We start from the raw sequence: 24,667 nt of genomic DNA, 5'->3' as shown, positions 1-24,667 counted from the left end.
AAAAACTGTCTTGGTTATTCCTTTGGAGAAGTCCTTTTTTTCCACACCTTGCCATTTTCAGTACTATCTCTCGAGTTCACTCCCTCATGACCTCCATGCTTCAACTACCGTAATCTCCTTCCTAACTGACCTCTCTGACTCCTTTCCCCAGAAGGCTCCCTTGCTATTCTTTTTCTGGATTCACCTTGATCACCAATTCCTTGGTAAACATTGAGAATCTCCCTCCCTCCTGCCCCATCAACTACCGCTTTGTGGGTCTAGAATCCCAAGCCCTTTGCTACTTGGTTCCATCTTACCTTTGTTGCCATATCTCCCCGTCTCTCCACGCTCTCCACTTTAACCAAACTGGACTGCTCCTACTGTCTCCTAGATATGACCCATACTTAGAATTCAATTCAGCAAACGTTTAGTGCTTGCTGTGTGGTGAGCATTGATATTGGCATTGAACCTGGTACAAAATTTAGGTCAGAGGCAGGGGTGGGGAACCTGTAGCCTTCAGGCCACGTGTGACCTTCGAGGACCATGGCTGCAGCCTTTTGACTGAGTCCAAGTTTTACAGAACAAATTCTTTTATTAAGGGGATTTGTTCTGTGAAGTTTGGATTCAGTCAAAGGGCTGCACTTGAGGACCTAGAGGGTCGCATGTGGTCTTGAGGCTGCAGATAGTCACTGCCTTTAGGGAGCTTACTGTCTACTAGAGGAATAAGACACATACACAGATAATTCTTATACAGAATAGTACGTATAAAAATGTATTCATGATCTGGCAAAACAAAGTGCAATGAAAGGGCCAAGGGGAAAAGGCTATCTACAGAGAGAATCGGGGGAGGCTTAATTGAGAAGTTGGCATTTGAGTTAGGCTTTAAAAGGCATGTTGGAATTCAGGAGATGAAGAAGGATGAAGCAGAATTATCTGCATTTAATGAGTCATTTCTTCCTCATTTAACTTTGGTGTAGTCATCTAGATGCTTAAGGAGGAAAAAAGTGAAGAGGGGGTAGAAAATGCCAATTTAACTGATGTGGGCAATTCCTCCTGCCCTTCTCTGCAATGCATTTGTGTCCTAGGATGGGAGGGAAATAGGAGACGCGAAGCCGTTTTTCCATTGTCTGTTTTAGATCCCCGGGTATCTTACTTACAGTATGAGCTCCTTGCCGTGCAGGTTTTAGAATCTCCTCGTCATCACACCAACAGTCTATTACTTCACCCCTTTTTACGTTCTACTGTTTAGCCAAATTGGCCTTCTTAATTTCCTATATATGATACTCTGTCTCCCATTTCCATGCCTCCACCACACCTCAGCCATTCACAAAGTTGGTCATACCCTTGATCTTGCCATCACCCACAAAGGTACCACCTCCCCATTCAAAAATTTCAAAATCCTCTTATCCAACCATAACCTCTTGGCTTTTCCCCTCTGTCTCTGCCTTCCCTTACAAAACTTTTTGTTCATATCATGACCTTCAGTCCCTAAATTTACCCCTCAGTTCTCTTCTTGGCCATCTTCCCTGCACTAGCCACTCTCTCCTCTTCTCCCTGTCTTGACTTGTTGATGAATCAATTCAACTCTATACTGTCCTCCTCTCTTGAATCTTTGGCCCCCTTTTCATATCACCAATCATGCCCTGCCAAACCTCATCCTTGGATCATTCCCATCATTTGCAGCCTTCATCCTATACTGGCTCTGCTGAACAAACACAACAGGTGTCTCCAATTTCTCTTCTCAATCTCTTCTTAAACACTTACAATCCAGCTTCTGACTTTGCCATTTCATTGAAACTATCCTCTCCAAAGTTACCAGTGATTTCTTTGTTGCCGAATTTAATGACCTTTTCCTCATTCTCCATTCCCCTTTGCTTCTCTATGGCCTTTGACACTTTTTTTCACTCTACTCCTTCGTACTGTCTTTTCTTTAGATTTTAAGGATATCCCTCTCTCTTCCCCATCTAACCATGCCTTCTCAGTCCCCTTTGTTGGATCTTCATCTAGATCACACTTTCTAACCATAAATGCCCCTCGGGATTTTGCCATGGACCCTCCTTTCTTCTCTTCTCCTTCTATACTACTTCACGTGGTGATTTCATCAGCTCCCTTGGATTTAAGTTCCATATGTATTTTGATGATTCTTAAATCTACCTATTCTGTCCTAACCTTTCTACTGACCTCCAATCTCATGTTGCCATCTGCCTTTCAGATATCTCAAATGAGATGTCCTAAAGACATCTTAAGCTCAACATATCCAAAGCTGAAGTCATTACCTTTTTCTCTAAATCATACCCTCTGCCACCCTACATACCTTCTCTGTTACTGTAGAGGGCACCACCATCCTCCTAGTTCTTCAGACTTACAACCTCAGAATCATCCTGGATTCCTCAGTATTTCTCACCCTCCTCCCCATAACTATATATGCACATATATATATACACATACATTCATGTTTATACACATATACATACATTGATACACACATGCATACAAAATACATTCACATCTTGCAGTATAAACATGTTATATAACATAATAACTATAATATGAACATGTAATGTTATATATTGCATTATATATAATACGTATTTTCTGGGCAGATACAAGCATGGTATATGTAAATATATTTGCATATGTACACATATGCACACACGCATATAACCTACACATGCATTGCATTTATGCTACATATGTACTTAAATAAATGTGTATATATGTAGGCATGTCTGCATATATTCACATGAATACATGCATGTAATAAAGTATGTACTATTTGTATGTTTTCTCCACAGAAAGAATACTTCTTAAAGTCAGGGGTTATTTTATTTTTGTCTTTGTATGCCAGCTAGCACTCAGAACGTGATAGACACACACTTAATAGGTGCTTATTAATTGTTTGGTTGGGTTTATAAACCTCCTGAGAAAGACAGTGTGAGCTGACCTTGCCAATATTCCTGGTCAGCTCAAAGGGGCTATGATATCTTGCCTTTGACTTTGTTCTTTCTTGCCACCCAATAAAGCAAGAAGAGTCATTTATGGATCAGTGGGATTCTTCACTAATAACTTTTATGTGAAGTCTTTTCAGGAGTATTCCCTCCCCATTCCCCCATCGGTTTCGCAGCTAAGTCTTTCTCTGTTTTTATTTTTTTTTAACTTTTTATTTTTGGTATGAGTAGTTTCTAGTTCCCTCCTTCTCCTGCTCAAAAAGCTCAGCTGGATATTGTGAAATAAAATTTGCATTTAATTGTTTCCTTCTCAGAATCATCTGCCCTCTGATATAGACTGACCTCTTTTATATAGAGATAGATTCTATTCTCTTCCTAGCCACAAATGATAATATGATGTATTTTAGGGCGTTGCAAAGGATTTTTCAAGGAGAATTTTGTCTTACACAAGATTTTCACCCAACATGCTGAGTTGAGAACCTGACCACTGTATCCATTGTGATGGTACCATATAAGGAATAACCAGAGCAAAGACAGCATTTTGTCCTTTTGACAAAATCTGGTCATTTTTGCCCTGTCTGCTCATGGTTTTACTCTCACTAGAAATGCCCCCTAGTCATCCTGTCAGCTGAAGGAAGAACAAAATAGTAGAAAATGCCAGATCTTGATGTCAAGATAGATATATATTCAAGGCCTGGCTCTGGTAATTAAGCAATTACTTATTTTCTCCAATCTTCAGCTTCCTTATCTGGAAAATGGTTATGATAATTATTGTTTTTCTTAAAATGTTTAGACAAAAATATTCTTTTAATGTCTTTGATGTTTGACATCAACTTAATATCTCCTCTTCATTGACCCAGTGACAAAGAATGAAAAATAAGAGAGGAAAAATAGAATTAAGTTTAAGAGTCAGCAGTACTCTCTGCTGCAGAGAGGTTGAGAATGATCAAAATCAAAGGAAAAAAAATCATTAGATATGGCAATTTACAGGTAACTAGTTGTATCCACTAGTAGTGGATGTGGAGGACTGGTTGCAGGTAACTTAGAATTGAGCAGGTAGTGGGACAGTAGGTGGAGTCAACTCTTCATAAACTTGTCAATGTAAGAGAATAAAGACATAGGTAAGAGTTCTAGGGGACAAAGAAGAGAGTAAAGAGAAGGAATGTTTTAAAGTACAGATAAGTTGTTGTTTGGCCATTTTTCAGTCCTGTACAACTCTTTGTGACCCCATTTGGGGTTTTCTTGGCAAAGATACTTGAGTGCATTGCCATTTCCTTCTCTAGCTCATTTTACAAATTAGGAAATTAGGAGTATCTAGGTGGCGCAGTGGATAGAACAGTGGCCCTGGATTCAGGAGGACCTGAGTTCAAATCTGGCCTCAGACACATAAAACTTACTAGCTGTGTGACCCTGGGCAAGTCACTTAACCCCATTGTTAGCCTCCCCCTCCAAAAAAATTAGGAAATTGAGGCAAACAAGGTGAAGTGACTTTCCCAGGGTCACACAGCTAGTAAATATCTGAGGTTGGATTTGAATTCAGGAAGATGAGTCTTCCTGGCATGCTATCTACTGGACCACCTAGCTTCCTGCTAGGATGAGAAAGTAGGTTTTAGTCAATGTTTTTTGATAAGTTTGTCAGAGTAAGTGAATAAAGTGATAGGTAAGAATTCAAGGGGGCAAATAAAGAGAGTAAAGGGAAAGAATTTTTTAAAGTGTAGATAAGGCTTGAGTAGAATTTTAAGTAAAGGAAGAGCCAGTGAAACATTAGAAACTGAAGAATCATTATGAAGAGGTGGATTGATTTATGGAGCACAGTCTTGGAGGAGGAAGGGAAGAGTTTGTGGAAGTGTTAGCCTTAGCAAGAGGAACGAAAGGTAACAAGCATTTATTAAGTGCCTACTATGTGCCAGGCCTTATGCTAAGCATTTTACAGGGATTATCATTTAATCATTGGTCATTTGACAATGAGTAACAATATCTGAGGCAAAAGGAAAGGAAGAAATAGCAAGGGAAGGCAGAAAAATATCTGATGAGTGAAAGAAGGTAAATGATAGGATCAAAGGATTTAGGGCCGGAAGAGGCCTTAGATATTATCTAGTCCAGGAGTGGGGACCCCTTCATGGTTAAACTCATGGTGAAGTTTGGATTCAGTCAAAGGGCCGCACTTGAGGACCTAGAGAACCACATGCTGCCTCGAGGCCACAGGTTCCCTACCCCTGATCTAGTTTAATATCCTCATTTCACAGATGAGAAAACTGAGGGGTGTAGAGGTGAACTGGCTTGCCCATGGTAACAAGGAGAAGAATCGGGATTTGAATTCAGATGCAGTTGTCTTCTATAATATCACATGGCTTTGATATTCTCAGGAAAGTGGGAGGTTAGGTCATCCTCGAGAGGAGGGTTGGGTTTGAAGCGGGGAGGAAGAATTTCAGAACAATCATTTTAAATGACGTGAAAGAGAACCAGTGAGAGTTGAGTAAAAGTTTTGGTAAACAGCAGTGAGGGTCCAGCTGAGATAGCCGGACTTTACAGTGGATGAAAGCATTTGTACTTTTGAGAGTTCTGAGAAGTTCTTGGAAGGCTAGACAACTTGAGGGATTTTTTTTTTTTTGCAATGTTTCTTGTGATTTGTACAATTTATGGTTTGAATTTGACAGGAAAAATTTACTCAACAGAGAAATTTAACCGAGATTGCATTTTATAAATAAATGAAAAAGCATTTTTTAAGTACTTAGGAGGCAGCGAGGTGGCTCAGTGGATAGAGTACTGGTCCTGGAGTCAGGAAGACCTGAATTCAAATCCATCCTCAGACACTCACTAACTGTGTAACCCTGGGTAAGTAACTTAATCTCTGTTTGCCTTAATCCACTGGGGAAGCAAATCACTTCACTATATTTGCCAAGAAAACTCCATGGAGAGCATTGGTGTGCTAGGGACCACAGGTTCACGAAGTGTCAGACATGACTGAATGACTGAAAGATAACAAGGTACAAAACACCTTGCTAAGTGCTAGAAAATCATAAAGTAAAAATTTATCTTGCATTAAATTAACCAGAATTCACTACTAACTGACAAATTGTAAATATATGAATGGCATAAGTGAGAAATAAACTGATAAACAGGCAACTCGGTGGTGCAGTAAATAGGGCATTGGGCCTAAAATCAGGAAGACCTGAGTTCAAATCCAGCCTCAGACACTTAATAGCTATATGACCCTGGGCTAGTCATTTAACCTCTGGTTGTCTTAATTTCCTCAACTGCAAAATGGAATTAATAACAGGACCCACCTCACAGGGTTGTTGTGAGGATCAAGTGAGATATTTGTAATCTGCCACATAGTAGGTGCTATATAAATGCTTATATTCTCTCTCTGTCTCTGTCTCTCTCTCTCCTTTCTGCCCACCCCCTGATATTACACTTTTTTTGTTTTTATTTTTGTTTTTGCTTTCTGGTGAGGCAATCCGGGTTGAGTGACTTGCCCAGAGTCACACAGCTAATAAGCATCAAGGTTCTGAGGCTGGATTTTAATTCAGATCCTCCTGACTCCAAAGCCAGAGCTCTATCCACTGCATCACCTAGCTGCCCCTTTATAATGTTGTTGTTTGGTCATTTAATTGTGTCCAGCTCTTTGTGACCCCATTTGGGGTTTTCTTGGCAAAGATACTAGAGTAGTTTGCTATTTCCCCCTCTAGCTTATTTTAAAGATGAAGAAAATGAGGCAAACAGAGTGAAGTGACTTGCCCAATGTCACACAGCTGGCTGAGGATGGATTTGAATTTAGGAAGAAGAGTCTTTCTGAATCCAGGCTCAGTGCTCTAACCAATGCGCCACCCAGCTGCCTTCACACAGCTTCTTTTTAATGCTATTTTCTGGTGTCTATGCCAGGGTCAGTAAGAACTTATTCCAATCTACACTTTATCCACTTCCATGTCTTTAGTGCAAAGATATTTGATAATCCTGTGACATATCTGCAAGATGCTGAAATGCCTTCTAAGTCTTCAGAGAAAATAATTGAATCCTCTTTTAATAGGTGTGTGCTATTGTGCTCTTTGAAAGCTGATAGCCTTAATGTTATGTAGGTGGAAGAATCAATATAAAAGATGAATTTGAGCATATTTTCAAAACACTTTATATTAAAACCAGGAACACAATTTTGCCAATTTTGATCTCTACACAACTGAAATTGGATCTTTTTATTTTTATTTATTATTTTATTTGTTATTGGATCTATCAAGATATAGTGTTGATGACATAATGATATTTCTTTGGGTCATGATAAGCATAATCAGGAATCACCCCTCCCCCGTGTGCTCAGGCAAGAACATTCAAAGATTCATAGAGCTCGGTTCAGAGTACATGTGGCCCACTGTAAGTGGCCAAGGGGAGCCCAACTCAGTTCCTGGCATACTCCAATTAGACATGCTGTAATCATGGCACATGGGAGAAGAAAGAGTTCATGATTAGTCTCATTGCACATAAATTATAGATAATAGATATGCATGAAAGTTAAGATTTATTTAAATTCTCCATTAACCAATGTACTTGTGTATCTTAACTATCATAGATCAAAATGAGTTTATTGTGCATAAAACTTTAGCTATAAAATAGATAAATTGAAGTAGCAAATAGTTACTGGGATCACAAAATGATTTTTTTTTAATTAAAAGGGTCCCCATAAGATCTATTTAGTATTTTATTTTCCCCCAGTTACATGTAAAAACAATTATTAACAATAATTTTCAAAACTTTGAGTCCCAAATGCTTTCCCTTCCTCCCCCCCCACCATTAAGAAAGCAAACAATTTGGTGTAGGTTATATATGTATAGTCATACAAAACATTCCCATAATAGTCATGTTGTGAAAGAAAACACAGACCACAAAAATCCTCAAGAAAAATAAAGAAAGTATAATGAAGTATGCTTCAGTCTGTATTCAGACACTGTCAGTTCTTTTTCTGGGGATGGATAGCATTTTTCATTATAAGTCCTTCAGAGTTGTCTTAGATTGTTGTATTGCTGAGAATAGCTAAGTCATTCACAGCTGATTATCTTACAATAATTGCTGTTACTTTGTACACAGTACATTTCACTTTGCATCAGCTCATGTAAGTCTTTCCAGGTTTTTCTGAGAGCATCCTGCTCATCATTTCTTATAGCACAGTAGTATTCCATCATAATCACATACCACATACCACAACTTATTTAGCCTTTCCCCAACGGATGAATATCCCCCTCAATTTCCAATTCTTTGTCAACAGAAAAGAGCTGCTATAGAGATTTCTGTACATATAGGTCCTTTTCCTTTTGTTTTTTTAATCTCTTTTGGGATACAGACCTAGTAGTGGTATTGCTAGGCCAAAGTGTATGCATGGTTTTTCCAGCACTTTGGGCATAGTTCCAAATTGCTCTACAGAATGATTGAATCAGTTCACAACTCCACCAACAGTGCATTAATGTCTCATTTTCCCCACATCCCTTTACCATTTGTCATTTTTCTTTTCTCTCCTATTAACCAATCTAATAGCTATGAGGTAGTACCTCAGAATTGTTTTAATTTGCGTTTCTCCAATTAGTAATGAGTTAGAACATTTTTTTTTCATATGGCTATAGATAGCTTTGATTACTTCATCTGAAAACTGTTCATATCTCTTGATCCCATAGGAACTAAATAACTTGCTTACCTCTAGCTGCAATTAGTTAGATTTTGTTGTGATGACTTTTTACATATAGATTTTAAATTAAATAGCTTATTGATTTTAATTTGTAGGACTTTGAGGATTTGTGGTTAATTCTGGATATCAACGGTAATGATCAAGTTGATTTTGGAGAATTCAGACGTGCCATTTTTGGTGAAATGAACGAATACAGAAAGACATTTCTTCAAAAAGTAAGTTTGTTTTGAGTAGTCTTTTAAAACAGTTTTGTCAAGTAGAGAATTAGATTCCTTATTATGTATTTTGATCAATTAACATATTTTACTTATTTCTTTTTGGATTGTGATGGAACTTCTTACAAGAATCTTTAAGATAGATATTAAAAAAGAAGCTAAACATCCTTATGCCCTTAGCGGAATTTGGCCTTGGCATGGTGGCACATGCTTTTAATCTCTGCTTACTAGGGCATCTGTGCGTGGTGGATCACTTGAGCTCAGGAGTTCTGAGGGCTATGGCTGATTGGTTGTTTGTCCTAACTTTGGCACCCATATGGTGAGCCTCTGGAAGAGGGAGGAGGGCACCAGGCAGCTGAAGGAAGGGCGTACTGGCCCAGGTTAGAAACATTGCAGGTCAAGCTTCCAGGCTAATTAGCAGTAGAGTTGGGCTCCGGAATGACTGCTATACTTCCAGCCTGCGTGGGAGATAGGGAGACATACTCTTAAAAAAGAGAGAGATTTTGAAATTGATTTACATATTAGTTGTTGATATGGTGAAAAAGAATACTGGATTTTAAGTCAAAAAATCTTAGCTATAGTCCTGGTTCTTTTAATTTCTGTGTGGCCCTGGGCATGTCATTTGAAAGGTCTAGGCCTACACTAGATAATTTCCAAGAGTCCTTAAAACTGTATGATAAGAGCAAATAATGCCCACGCATTTAATTACTTGAAGAACAATTCTTGCTTCATTTTAATAATAGAAGTTAGCGTTGATCAAGTTTAGGTTCATTTCTCTTTTCTAAAAATCCTGGTTATTTTTGCTCTTTTGAATAATAGGAGATTCTAATTTGGGCCTTTGTGATTCTATGTTCTTTAACTTTACTCTGGCCTCTTCAACTGCTATTTCAATCCCTATTAGAGAATCAATCCTCCCACCACCTTTCTAGGAAATCACCTCTGATTCATTCTTGCTAAAGATGACTTTTTCCAGAAAGCTGTTTTATGATTACCATAGCCCAAGGATTGATGACAGACAACTACGTTCTGGATTTATTGCCTTTTTCCTCCTGTTACTGTTTTTTCTTCTCTATTGAGTTGAATTGGTTGTTTGTCTTCTTCAAGTAGGGAAATTAACAGGTACAACCAAGCCCTGACTGAAGTGGGCACTGTGTTCAATGCTGTGATTTTTGGTAGCCATTTCCAGAGTGTACTTATCTGAGCAATTATATGGGATATTAATCCCAGGCTGAAAAACAAAATCTATATCCCTATTGACCAGGAAAACACTTACGATGAATGGTGCATCCATTCACCACTTGTAGGATGATAGCTACCCAGGAGACTAACACCCCATCCTCCTACTGCTGAGTTTGAAATTCTCCATTCTGCTCCCTCACCTTGCAATCTGGGAGCAGGAGTAGGGCTAGCAAGGGTGATTATTGCTTCTGCTTTTTTTTCTGTTCCTTCTCCTAGTGTTTCCTTAGACCTTCTTCGACCCAGGGTTGATTGAGAAGATACATTGTAGCATTTCTTAATGAAGGAGTAGGAAGGGAACTTGTATTGACTAAGGGCCTACCCTGTGGCAGGCATTACTATCTCATTTTGTCCTCATAACAACACTGTGTGGTAGATGCTAGTCTTACTCTTATTTGACAGTTGAGGAAACTGAGATAGACAGAGGTTACGTGACTTGTCCAAGGGTCATATAGCTTAGTAAGTGTCTGAGGCTGGATTTGAATTCAGGTCTTTCTGACACCAGACCCAGTACTTCATCCACTGTACCATCTAGCTTCCTCTGCGCAGTGAAGAAAGGACACAATTGTGATTTGTAAAATTTAGTTTTAGTAGTGGCTTTTCTGAGAAGGTGTCTTGTGCAAGTCTAGATGCTTATTTTGCTATTTGAAAAATGGGAATATTATCATTTCCTATCTAACTGATGAAAGATGGTTTCTGATATCCTTAAAACCTCTTCTGTTATTCAAAGTTGTGTTGAGCACAATAACTAGTATTATTGATACTGTGTGGGTAGCTAGGTGGTGCAGTGGATAGAGTGCTGAGCCTGGAGTCAGGAAGACATGAGTTCAAATTTGAACTCAGACACTTACTAGCTGAGTGATCCTGTTTGCCTCTGTTTCCTCATCTGTCAAATGAGCTGGAGAAGGAAATGGCAAACCACTCCAGTATCTTTGCCAAGAAAACTCCAAATGTGGACACAAAAAGTTGAACGCTACTAAAACAAGTCAATAACAACAACAACAAAAAAAATGATGCCATTAAATAATTTACACAATATTTACAATCTCATTTTTCTAATTACACAGCTCTTACAGGTAAATTTATATAAACTATTTACGTAGTTTATAGAATCTTAGATCTGCAAGGAATCTTAGACATTAATCCTATTCTGTCTTTTTACAAATGAGGGAACTGAAGTGTCCACAGAGGTTTGGAGACTTTCCTAAAGTGTAAGTAGGTGCAGTTAGGCAGAACCCAGACTGGCATGTTGATTTCCTGACTTTCAGTACAAGATTCTTCCTGCTGCACCCACCATGCCCCCTCCCCTAAATGCCATTTCGGTACTTCAGGAATGTCTTGTCTGAAGCAAAGACAAGATAATTTACTTACTATTTCCAGCCATTTTGTGCTAATTGGTAGCCTTCTCTCTTTATTTAGGCCTATATGAAATTAGACTTCACCAAAACTGGCAGTGTGAGCATGGTAGATATCAGCAAATGCTATTGTGCAAAGAAACACCCTCATGTGATATCAGGTAAGTGATATAAGCCCAAATACATCTGGCTTCTAGGTTGTTGTGTATAGCTATGTTTTTAAATTTGTTGTAATTCATTGTTGGTTAAAGAGGCTATGTTTGCCCATTCTGTTTCTGAAATTCTCTGAAAATGACATTTGTTGCCTTTCTTTTATTTAGAATCTTTTATTCCAGAATCTGCTTAGTCCAAAATCTTTTATTTTGTGCTGAGGAACTAGCTAGTCAGAAAATTAGATAAGTAAAAACAAAGTAGACAGTAAAGTTGGGCACACACAGATAAATGCTTCTCTCTACCTTAATATTTAAGGATCAGATGGAAAAGAAAGAACGGTCACTTATACAAATGCATGTGTACAATCACTCAAATTTCCTTCAAATGAGTAGCTCTAGTTATATGACAGTTTTAACACACAGGTTGTAAGTCTCCTCTTTTTCATTCTTCAAACGAGAGTTACTGTCATTATTTTGGATTCCTCTATTAATCCCAGACTTAGAACTGGTTTGGATCATGCTTTGAAACATGAGGTTACAAGCTACAAAACTGAGTAAAGAGGTTTAAAGCAAATTATGATCCCATTTTCTCATTGTCCTATTTCAAGCCACATCACTTTTGTTTACTTGCAACCTGAAATTTGATGTAAGGTAATTTATCTTATTACCAAATTGTCTTTGGTCTTTGACATTTTGATTGACTTAAGTGCAAAGATGATGACACTTTAGGTGAAAATATGTATTGGCTTTTTTGGAAAACACTGAGAAGGTTTTAAGGTCCTTTGGTCTTGGACCATCAACCATCTTGACTTGGCATCTGGTCCCTAAATGAGTAGAGGTCCTTGTTGTTTCTTAAAAAAGTGGTTTGGCTTAAAGATTGGATGAGAGATAAGGACGGAGAGAGAGAACAGTACCCCTTAAGCCCCTCTTCCTCTTCTTGGAATCTTCTAATCTAGGAAATTACTATGCATTGTGAGGCTACCAGGGCTACCTCATTAAAATGAAGTCTTTTCAAGGACTTACTTGTGGTGAAAATGTCCCTCAAAGGCACCAAGAACAGGGAAGTTTTCTTAGGAGTCTTTAAACAAAAAACACCTAATTTTCCTGTTACATGACTTGTTAATTTGAATTATCCAGGTTTGGGACAAATGAGGAAAAGGAATATTGGCAAAGGCATATTTATTAAAACTTTTCTTTCCCAGAGGCAGTAGAGATTTAAGCACCCAAAGTATGAGTGATACAGCTTGACAGAAGAAGGAGAGACTGATGGGGGCAGATTTTTAGAGATTTCTGTTGAAGAGTCCTTGGAGACAACTAAGCTTCCTTTTATTGACCCCCCACCCCATTTCTTTGCTGCTATAACTAATTACCCACCATAGAAAAAAATATAGAACTCCCGCATAGAAAAGTAGCCTCCCTGTACTTAATATGAATAGATCAGAGCAGACTGGAGCAGCCTCAAAGGAACTGAAGTAGTCCCTTGCAGATGAGGAGAGGGCAGGTTGAACAAGTGATTTCTTACCCAGACACATAAGTCCTCTTAGAATTGGCCCAGAATGTCTTGGGCAAAGTGAAGCAGATTATAGATACAGTTCACAAATGTAAGATATATAACTCTTACAGTCTTCTGTAAAATTGGCTTTCCTAAGATCATTATATAGTAATGCCTTATTAATTTAGTATCACCAGGGAATGAAATGTTTTAAATAAATGAATTTTCCAGATAACAGAAGCTTATTCTTTTAATTAATCGTCTTCTCATTTTTTTTTGCATTTTGGACAGAAAGCTTTATAAAATATATAAATCTCTGCCTCATTAAACACCAAATGTAACTGTAGCTTTTTAACATTATCCTAATGACCTTGGTCGTAGGATAAAGTTATATAACTTTAAAGACCTATAGCAGAGTTATTAGCCTTTTATGTCCTGGATCCCTTTGACAGTTTTAGGAAACCTATGTACCCCTTTTCAGAATAATGTTTTTTTTTTCAAATGTATAGAATAAAACACTTAGGATTACAGGGTAATTCTATGTGCCAATTGTATTGAAATAGTAAAACAAACAAGCAAAACCAACTAGTTACTAGGCCCAGGTTAGGAATCCTCAACTTAGATGTTATCTAATCTAAAATCCTCCTTTTATGTATAAGGAAACTGAGGCCCAGGGACATAGTCACTTGCCCAAGGTCCTATAGGTAATGACCGAGTCAGTATTTGAACCATCCATTTGGTCATCATTAGGAACATCAGTTATTTTACTACGCACTGATTTTCTTTAGGGTATAGTTAATGAGCTATGCAGGGCTAGTAGGTCCTATACTAAATGGCCCCAGACTGCAATCCTTTTTTAATTCTTGTGTTTCCTTTACTTCCATGTGCATTACTGTGGCCAATTGCTCTTCTCTTCCTTCACTGTGCATCGAATTTACTACGTCTGATCAACTGTAGACAATTTCATTCTTTGTGGTATTATCTGAAGCTCAGCGTGTTCAATACTACTCACTTGTGTTTTTTGAAGAAAATGTTTGTGACATAGATAAGCGAAGGTTCTGTATAATCTACAAATCTTTGGCCTCTCTCATTTCTTTCTCTTCAAGCACATTTTACCATATATAGTTTCCTCATCCTTCTTTCCCACATTTGCACTGAAGTAACCAATTAGCAGTGGATTTTAATTTGATTTTGGTGAGTATTGCCAAGTTTTCTCTAAGAATTTTTCTACCATTTTATTTTCAGCAACTGATGTTGGTGTATAAGCTGCAATTATTTTTACCATAGTTTTTTTTTTTAATAAATATTTATAATTAATACTGAAGTATGTGATAAGGACCAAATGTCATTACCAACTCCTTTCTTTGCTTCTTCAAGGAGTTCTTGTGAGCCATCCTCAGCTGAACCTTCTCTTTCTTTTAGTTTCGTCTATGACAAGGGTTCTTAATCCTTTTGTATATCTTGGATCCTTTTAGCAGTCGGTAAAATCTATGGACTCCCTATGAGAACATTTGTTACCTACATTCATAAATGAAGGAATGCTAAATTTTCGTTACAGGTTAGTGAAAAAAGATGTCATTTTTTTGTTCTTCTTACATGTTCATGGACGCTGATATCTATCCATGAATCCTTTGAAGGGGTGGAATAGTGAGACTCTATGAGCTCCAAATTAAGAAACCTTGGTTTATAGCAAGAATGTCAAGATTGATATGAATTAGCTCTTCTACTAATATTTCCATTCATTGGTGATTGAACAAGAATCTCTCATCCAGAGTATCAATAATCAAATTGAAGTTTATAGGCAATCTAAAAATGATGTGATTCTAAGCACCATCTGGGCCATTTCCCAACACTCTGCTACTATCACTGCAGAAGCCGAAGGGGCCACATAGCACTTACCATCATTTAATTTTTTTTTCTTTCTTTCGTGGGTTCCCTTGGCCAAAAGAATTCATCACTAGGTATCTAGTCTACTGGTGATGGGCCTCTGTGTCACTAGCTAGGCTGGTCCTTGGAAAACAGATTTAGTCTGTTACCAGAACTGCGTTCAAGGACTTGAGACATTAGTATCTGAGGCTATATTTAATCTTATATGTTTTTTGACTTTAGGCTCAGTGTTATATCTACTCCACTACTTAACTGAATCTGTCTATAGCCCATGTGAATGAACATTAGGATGTGATGAAAAAAAATTAACCTAATTTTTTTTCCGCTCATGGAGATTGCTGTAGTTTATTACCCTGGAATGTCAGGATTAGAAGAGATCTGATGGGTCATCTATCCCAACCTATATCAGAAACAGAGTCTACTCTTTAACAGCTCCAACAAATGGTTATATAGTCTCTGCTTTCACTCTTGGAAATCTTTAATTGTCAAGATGTTTTTCCTTCCATTGGGAAAAAAAACATCTGCTTCCATTCATCTTATTATCCTACGTTGACCTTTTTGTGAACCTTCTGAGCTCTTATTAGTCTGAATGGTCGGAAGCCCAACGTAGCGATGTCATTTTGTTCCTAATTGAGAGCCACTTCTACTCTCTGGGACCAAAAAGGTTAAACCATGTGGTAGTAGAGAGGGATGATGGCATCCAATGCTTGCATCATGGTTATGTCCAAAGTCATGACTTTGAATTATGCTGTAAGCTAGTATTAAAGTATTAATGTAGTAGTTTAAAGTTGGCAAAGTTCTTTCATACATAAGTTATTCATCAAATTACATCATTTGATTCTGGCCTTCAGCTTTTTGTCCCTGTTCTAATCTAAGTTGGATTGTTCAACCTTCTCCTTTCAGAACTAAATGAGCCAGTTGCTGCCTTCAGCAGTCTATCCTACCATGTCTACACCTTGTATCCTTTCTCCCCATTTATCCATTTCTTTCTTCCTCCTCCCGAGAGGTCATGTCTTGGTATCTTTCTTTGTTGGCCACAGACTTGAATGGTGAAAATAACTTGTTTTTTTTTTTAATTTATTATCTTTTCTTGTTCTTAATTCAGATAGGTGATTCAAACATTTTGGCTTTCTTTCAAAATGTACCTCCTTTAAAACTTGGCTCATAATTATGATATTTTTGGATGTCTGTAAGCTGTCAGTTAGGAAAAAATACTTTCTTTCCCTTTTTCTCTTCAATACGTGAAAAAGCATGCATTGGACTTTACTGTTATTGTATCTTAAAACTGGGAAAAATGCAAAATGAAACTTTTCATCTCATATCTTATCAATAGTAATCTACTCATAGATTTTTCTGGTATATGAATTGTTCATAGTTAATAGTCATTTACAAATTAAAGCTTTTATACAACATTTTCACTTAGATTCTAGGAAACCATCTGGTATTCTTTGACTTAAATATCCCTTCAAAGAAAAAAAACAAACCATTGTAGGGTATAATAGAAATCAGATTTCCAAAATAAATTTCTGCTTAATGGCATTGGAAAACATTATTGGCAGAATAAGATACTCATTTATCAGAAATTTGCTGGTCTCCAAGACAGATCAGAAAAACCTGATCTCAGTTGCAGGTGAGAAAAGGCAAACCTTCTTTCTAAATTTGAAAATTAAAATTATGAGATTCTTCTATAAATTGTAGTTTGGAAGAAAGTGCTTGAAACTAAGTAACATTACTAAAAGATTTATTTGTTACACACCCTAGCAGGTGGAACTAATTTAAGAAAAAAAATTTTCATCCTTTTGTTTCATTATTATATTAAGACACAGACGTTTAAAAAAAAAAACTACCCAGTATGTATATTCCTTTTAAAATACACACACAAACTTAACATTTGTGGCATTCTATTGTAGTTGGAAAAGTTGGAATTATGCAAGTAGGGTTGGAAACTCGGCCCTGCCACCTTACTGTCTCTGTGACCTTAGGGAAGTCACTTAATCTCCCTGTGTCTCAGGTCCCTCATCTATAAAAAGAAGAGATTGAACTCTCTAGGGTTCCTTCCAACTCTGTATCTATGGTACTACAATCCTTTTTGTCCAGCTTTCTAATATCGTCAGCATTTGATTAACTATTTAGACTATATTAGCTTAAAAATATAGTAAAGTATTTGTGGCTTCGTCATTCTATTTGAATAAACTGAGCTTGTAATAGGGATATATCAAACATAAGTTATTTTATGGTTTGTAAAAGTTAGCATTTATGTAGGTTTTAAGGTTTGCAATGTGCTTTACAAATATTATCTCAATATATCTGCTCAACTACCTTGGTAGGTAGGTGCTGTTATTATTTTCATTTTAAAATGAAGAAACTGAGGTTTAGAGAGACTTGCACCATCGTAGACCTAGAGCTGGAAGGGGCCTTTTAGGTGCTTGAGTTCAATTTCTTCATTTTACAGAGGAGGAAACTTGAGTCCCAGAGGGCTTAAGTGATTTATTTGACGTCACACCAAGTTGCAGATTTAAACCCCCAGGTCATCTGATCCCGTGTCCTGGACTCTTTCAGCTTTAACAGACTGTTTCCCTCTCTTTGTCAAAGTGATTAGACCAATATCCTGGGATTCCAGGTATTCTCTCTCTCTCTGTCATATATACCAAACCTCTTTCTTCATCTTTCACATTTTCTCTCTCTCTCTGTGTCTCTTTTTTCTCTGATTCTTTCTTTGTCTTTCTCTCTTCATTTCTTTCTCTCTTACCACCTGGGCTGTATATTTTCTCTTCCAAAACCCTCATTTTTACTTCCCCTTCCCTTATCCGCTCCTCCTCTTTCTCCCTTAACTGTAATACACAACTGAAATAGAGTCATAAATATTTGTTTCATTCATTAACTATAGTCTAATGTTTTGTGTTTACTTAATGTAAAAAAATCCAGATAAATGGAAAATTGTCTTTCTATAACACAAGAACTTAGACCAGTTTTTTTTTTTTTCTGTGTATGTGTCTCTTGATTGCTTCCTTCCTCCCCTCTAATATGTGTAGAATGTATTTTTTTTGTCTATCACTTTTCTTTGCGAATATGGCTCAGTGACTCTCAGTGGCAGAAGGTTCCTCACTCTAAAGCGTAAACAGTCTTTATTCGTAGATTACTATTGAATACAATCTTAACCAAGCAAAAGCTCATTCAATTAAGAATTTCCTAAACTTGTAAAATGTACATTAGTACTTGTTTTCTATTTCCACAAAGCTTTTCAGTTGTCTTTTGAATAAATAGTTTAATAATGTCTGCAGATATCCATTACACAATGGATCGTGCTGTTCTGAAAAGTCTATAAATCGTTGGAACTTTTCAGACATTTCTTCTTTCATTTACAATTGAAATGGAGTATCCCTTATACCCCCACCTCCCAAAAAACCCAACCAAGGATATAGTTAATATTATTTTACCTCTATGTAATGAGTAATAACTTTACTAAAAGCTTTTGAATAGCCCTTAAAATATTTACTGATAAACTTCACTTATGAATTTTCTTCCCTGTGTTTCCCCTGCAGCCTTCAATCACCAATAAATTCTAGTTCATGGGGAAGATATTGGAATAAATTGGACAGTAGTTTAATGTATAATCTCAAGCTATTAACAGTGTGATTTCATAAACTGATTAAGTAATTTTTTAATAGAGCTAATACCTTTTATTCAATTCTTCAGAAGATTGTTTTATAGCCAATCCTGTTTTGCAGGTCATGCAACGGAGGAAGAAATTAAATCTTCATTTATAGAAACCCTAGAGAATGCCTGTAGTCACCCCCATGAAGTGTCATACTGTGAATTTGAAGATTACTATGAAGGACTAAGTTTTGGAATATCAGATGATGAAGATTTCATTACTATCTTAAGGAATTCTTGGGGGATTTAGTTTTGAAAAGCGCACAAATGAAAGTTTGCCCACACTGAAAATTTCACATGGGAGACAAATTTAATGTGAGGTAGTATGAAATATCTTATTTTTCTGAGACTTCTCTCAATTCTCATACACGTAGTTCTTCAAAAGATATTGTGTCTGGGAAGGGGAATATTTCTAGAACAAGGGCTGTGTTTGTGGGTGGGTGTGAGACGCTGAAGCAACTGTACTGCTTGTCGTTTTGTTGAACACAGCGGAGATGGTCTGGAGTTCATTTTTATCATTGTCAATGGGAAAATTCCATCTAGAAAGAAATGCATATGAATGTCTCTGTTGTCAATTATTTCAGGCTTTCTCTTCTGCTCTTCTTTCTATATCTCTTCCTCTCCAGTTTCCTTCTCCTACCTCCTGAATAAATCTTCAATGAATTTTCAGTAAATAAAACAGTGCAACTTGTATTGAATATGCTGAAAATATTAAATGAATGAAAGGCTATGTAAAAGGAAATTGTAATGGAAGTCTAGATTTTTGTTATTGCTGCAATCACCTTAGAATTGATTGTATAAGATAGAGGATCATGAAGGGATGCCCATAAAAATGTCATATTTGTACATAGATTTAGTTTATAAAGCTCTAAATTTTGTTGTGCAAAGGCATGCAACCCCAAATTATGTGCTATTGGCTATTACCATAATTACAGGACTGACCAATCCAGTCTCTCTCTTCAGGAATTCATAATTCTTCTACTCATATACATAAATTGATTCATATTTATATATTCACATATATTATACATATCATATATTCATATATATTCATATTCATATATATTCATATACATAAACTGAAAAGCTAAGTTGGAAGAACGCTCCATTTGATTATTAGAGAGTTCGTTGATGTGTATTTATAGGACATATGTGATAAATTGGTATAAATAGAAAATGGAAAAGAATATAATGAAATATATTTTAAACAATATAAATGGTTCAAATACAAATGTAACATACTTTAATGGTTGAACATTTTGTGGTCTTTTTCTGTTAAATTATCTTGTATATATTATTGCTCCTTGGAAATAGACAAAAAGGAAGAAAAGAGAAAAAAATTAAGTTCCCAATTTAAATTCATTCACATTAAAATAATCTAAATTAGAAAACTTAAATAGCCCTAAAATAACATTTGTCTGGTCAAGTGGAAAAGTAACTAATCGTGAGTAAGACTACATTCTAATGTGACCTATATAAATCCACCTTTGATTTACTCATTTCCTTTGCTTTACTATTCTCATCTGTAAAATGAAGAGGATGGTTGCCACTCCCATGCCAAGAAAGTGGCACACGTGTAGTGTGGTTTGTTTGAGCCAGAAACAGTAACATTTGAAGTGCTATTCATTTTCATCATTAGTGTTAGGATTTAGATAAAAGAGAAATACTCCTAAATATTTTGGAAGAAAACTGGAATAATTAAAATGTATTTTAATTAGTCGTATCATCAGCTATCATAAGTACATAGTATGCATTCTAAATATTTTCAGAAAAGTAGGTTAAGAAAAATTAACCATAATATTATGAAATAAATATTTTGACAAAAATATAGGTTGTTGTAAGTATGATGCCAATTGAGTCACATTTTCTTAAAGACAATGATCTCACTAACCATAACTAATCCTAAATCTTGTCACTATTTTATGATAAATGCATAATTCTTTTTCCTAGTAATACATATAGAATATGCTTTTTCATGGGTCATTCTTCTTTGTGAATTTTAAATAAATATATTACTGTGCAAAGTTTTTACTTTGAAATTAGCAAATGCAAAATTTTAAATTTTGTTCAAAAAACTTTTGTGAATTTAACTTATTAATGTGACAGATTTTGCATAACATACACACATAAAGCTATAAATGGAACATAACATTTTGTAGAGGAAGAAATTGTCATCCTTAATGGTAAATGTGTCTTTGTAGGGGCAGCTAGGTGGCACAGTGAATAGAGCACCAGCCCTGGATTCAGGAGGATCTGAGTTCAAATCTGGCCTCAAACACATAACACTTACTAGCTGTGTGACCCTGGGCAAGTCACTTAACCCCATTGCCTAGCCAAAAAATAAAATGTGTCTTTGTAGTTAATTTCATTATTCTCCAAATTTGTATTTCATGGTCATTTTGATGTAGAGCTGTAACATGGTTAGTCAAGTTTGGGTCTGTTTAGTTAAATTTTAATTGTTAAAAAAATCTGTTTTGATTTTGCTTATTTTTTAATCTTAGTACAGGAAATTATTTTTTATTCCTAATTTGACAGGTAGAACTTTCTATGAACCAGCATTTCCTGATATCCAGTATGCAGGGACAATTTATGATGATGATTCTGAGACATTGCAGATTCTGATAGGCTTTCTAAATCATTTGAAGAATTGTGTAGTTATGATTGGCATCATTTCAATGTCTCTTTTACAGTTTTCCAAAATTTTGAAAATAGGTAATTCATGTTGATAAACACATATATACATACATACACACAAATATGTGTGCATGTGTATATATATATACCTGTGTGGATGGTCCCTTATGAACCAGAACATTTAATATAGTTGACTTTATTTTTTGTGGCTTCATAGAATGTCAGTACTTCAAAGATTTGGAATTCCATCAGTTTCAGTAATCTGTCTACTGTCACTGATCACAATAACAATAGCTGCCATTTATGTAGTGCTCAAAGACTGAAAGAATGGTTTAAATATATTGTCTAAGTCAATGTCAGTTCTCATGAGTCTTCTATGACTTGACTTTAGTAAATGGTTTTTAAGAGTTACTATGGCGGCAGTTAATGTGCTGATGGGCTTCTAAGCTTGGTCATGCCTGTCCTAGGACAATATAATAGTCTCTCACTTGATTTATACTCAAAGCTTTTCCAGCTTGGCAGGATGCTAAAAAGCCTTGTACTTCACTGTCAAAGCCTTCAAGAACGGAGGGTTCACCTCTACCACACAAAGATATGTTGAAGTAAGTCTTTAGTGGAAGACCTTTATAAAAGCCGAATTGAATTTCCAAGATAAAATCATTTAATGAATATAAGGTATTTTTCAAGAGCCTTTAAAAAAACCTGCAATAGTTAATTAAAATATTAATTAAGGCTTGATAAATTTATATAATATGAAACAATTTCTAGGATATTTAGCTCGATGTGCTTCTAAATACAAGTGTCTTCTTGACGGTAGTTTTATTGGAATTTTTGAATTTGTTGAATCCATGGTTAGTAATAGTAGAGAATGCAAGATAATTGTCTACCTACCGAGTAATTTAAAATAATTCACAGTCTTTAGGAACATTTAATCCATATCTTGAATTACTCATTTTTTGTATCCAAACTCTTCTTTTGTTAGCAGTTGAAATTACTGTCAGCTATATTTATTTACAAAAATATTTAAACAGTTTAAAAATTATAAGATTTCTAGATTCTTCTTGTCTGTTTTTTCCCTAAAAGCGAGTGGCAACTCTAAATTTTCTTAACCAGCCAGCACATATCTCATCATTACAGAATATTTTATCTATACTAGATCCACTTGAGTTACTTAAAATGTGGCTAAGGAAATTGAGAAGGAAGAATTTATTTAAAAAAAGCCTTGACGATCATTAAAATGATTGACATACTAGTTAAAGAGAAGGAAGTCATTCTAGAAAATGATATAATAAAGACAAAGTTTGATTAATATGAAAATTATAGTGCCCTATGTAAAAACACTCAGAGAGGCAGGGGGCACAGCAGGTAGAAGACTTTGAAATCATAAGATTTGGTTTCAAGTCCTTTGACTGTAACCATTCTCAAATTGCTTAATTTCTCCATGTACTTCTAAAACTAAAAATTAGAGATGAATTTGATTTTTTAAAAAGTCTGTACCTGCACTGGGGGAGGGAGTTTCTATATCAGTGATTTCCCTACATCAATGAAATCATAGGTCTTATTCTGCCTCCACCAAAAAAAAAGTACAAGAATAAATGAGTGGATGATGTTGAATTTAATAGATTCTCTATAATTTGAGAATCTTTTGCAAAACAAAATAATGATCATTTTGGAGCATATTCCATATATCCTTGATGTACGTGCTAAGTCCATGACATTTTCGATACTCAAAGGACATTTATGAAAGAAAAAAAAAAACACCTTCCATTTGTCAACTTCTTTGAAATAGAAAAAGGAACAGTTATTATATATGGAAAATGGAAACCCAGATTTCTTGCATTATTAAAGTTAAACCAAGATAAACCATTTGTATATCAAAGACTTGATGAGTTATTCCTTCAGCCAGTATAGTTTCTTATCTAGTGTGATGCTACTTTTTTTTATTTATGCATTTTACCTATTAGAATAGCTAAACATCTTGCAGACAGGGAGAGAAAGAGAGGAAGGGGAGAGGAATATAGAAAAAGAGAGACAGTGAGAGTGAGAGAGACAGACAGAGACAGAGATAGACACAAAAACAGAGACAGAAGGAGAAGGAGAAGGGGAGAGAGGAGAGGAGCAGAAAGGGGGAGAGAAGACAAGAGTAGGAGAGTTAAGGAGAGGAGAGAAAGAGAGAGACACAGAGAGAGAGAGACAAAGAGACAGAGGTTCTAGAAATGAATATGATGAATATAACCACTATTCCAATGGAGAGAACTCCAAGGGCCTCAGGATTTTTACTCTCTTAAAAAAAACATTATTCAACTACCTTTAAGGCAGTTGAAGGTAAATCATGAAACCCCGGATATATCATTATTTCACAAAAATCAGCTTTTATCTTCTACACTGCAGTGTTTCTTAACCTGGAGTCTATGAACTTTTAAAAATGCATCTTGATAAATACATTTCAATATGATTGACTTCCTTTGTAATACTATGCATTTTATCCATTTTAAAACATTTTGAGAAAGAGGCCAAAGGTTTCACCAGACTGCCAAAGCACATACACAAATGGTTAATAACCCTGTTCTACAAAGTCATGAGACTGCAGCCTTTTCAGGGCATTTTCTAACATTTCATTAGGAATATTTTTGTTTTCAGCTTTAATGATTTCTCTACCATTACAGAAGCTGAAGAGGTCACATTTTTGGTACTAGAAAATGCAGTGCTTGCTTGATCAGACCCAGTAATGAGCCTCACATCCCTATTACTGGGAAAGACCTATTTCAGGAAAATATCATTTGCCATTTAATCTAGGTTTAAATCTGAGTTCAAACAAATTGCTCCCCCCACCCCTTTTTCTCTTACTTGAATATCCTGTCAAAGTAGGTGTCATTGAGAAACTTCCAGAGCTATTAAATTCAATGTTTCTTCATTCAGTAAACATTTGCTAAGGGCCTCTATTCAATTCACTAGGATAAATTAGGGTGAGCTGGCACCTAAGGGAAATACTTTATTTCATATTAGTGTTGATAGTCATCTCTGGATATATTAGTAGAGACATCATGGCATAATGGATACAGTCTTGCCTCCGAGTTAGGGAGACCCAGAATCAAATCACACCTGTCAGCTATATGACCTAGAGGAAGTCAGTCAAAAATATTATCTATTATGGGTGATGCAGGTGATGAAGATGCAAAGATAAAAATTAGTCCCTGCCCTCAAAGGGTTTATATTTTAATAATAATAGCATTTATATAAGTACTTTACAGTTTGTAAAGCTCTTTATCTCATTTTATTCTTACAAAACCCTGAGAGGTAGGTGCTGTTAATATCCCCATTTTACAGATGAAGAACCTAAGGCAGAAGGAAGTTAAATGAGTATTCTAGGGTCACACAGATCTTTCTGACTCCTAGTCCAATCTTTATGCATTGTACCACTGAGCTACCTCTTAGAGGGCAGGG

General features: G+C 36.1%; 1 protein-coding gene across 1 annotated transcript in view; it reads left to right on the top strand.

Annotated features, from left to right (window-relative positions):
• Nucleotides 1–19,564, top strand: part of CAPS2 (calcyphosine 2) — a 54,457-nt gene extending 34,893 nt beyond the window's left edge. The window contains exons 15-17 of the mRNA XM_027873614.1: nucleotides 8,694–8,813; nucleotides 11,469–11,565; nucleotides 18,664–19,564. Of these exons, the coding sequence (XP_027729415.1) occupies nucleotides 8,694–8,813; nucleotides 11,469–11,565; nucleotides 18,664–18,839 (393 nt within the window). The 3' untranslated portion in view covers nucleotides 18,840–19,564. The remainder of the gene's footprint in view (nucleotides 1–8,693; nucleotides 8,814–11,468; nucleotides 11,566–18,663) is intronic.
• The last annotated feature ends 5,103 nt before the right edge of the window (nucleotides 19,565–24,667 follow it).

The sequence above is a fragment of the Vombatus ursinus genome, unplaced genomic scaffold, assembly GCF_900497805.2.
Source record: "Vombatus ursinus unplaced genomic scaffold, bare-nosed wombat genome assembly UNPS02003292.1, whole genome shotgun sequence".
Lineage (NCBI taxonomy): Eukaryota > Metazoa > Chordata > Mammalia > Diprotodontia > Vombatidae > Vombatus > Vombatus ursinus.
This window is presented reverse-complemented; position numbering and strand designations above follow the sequence as displayed.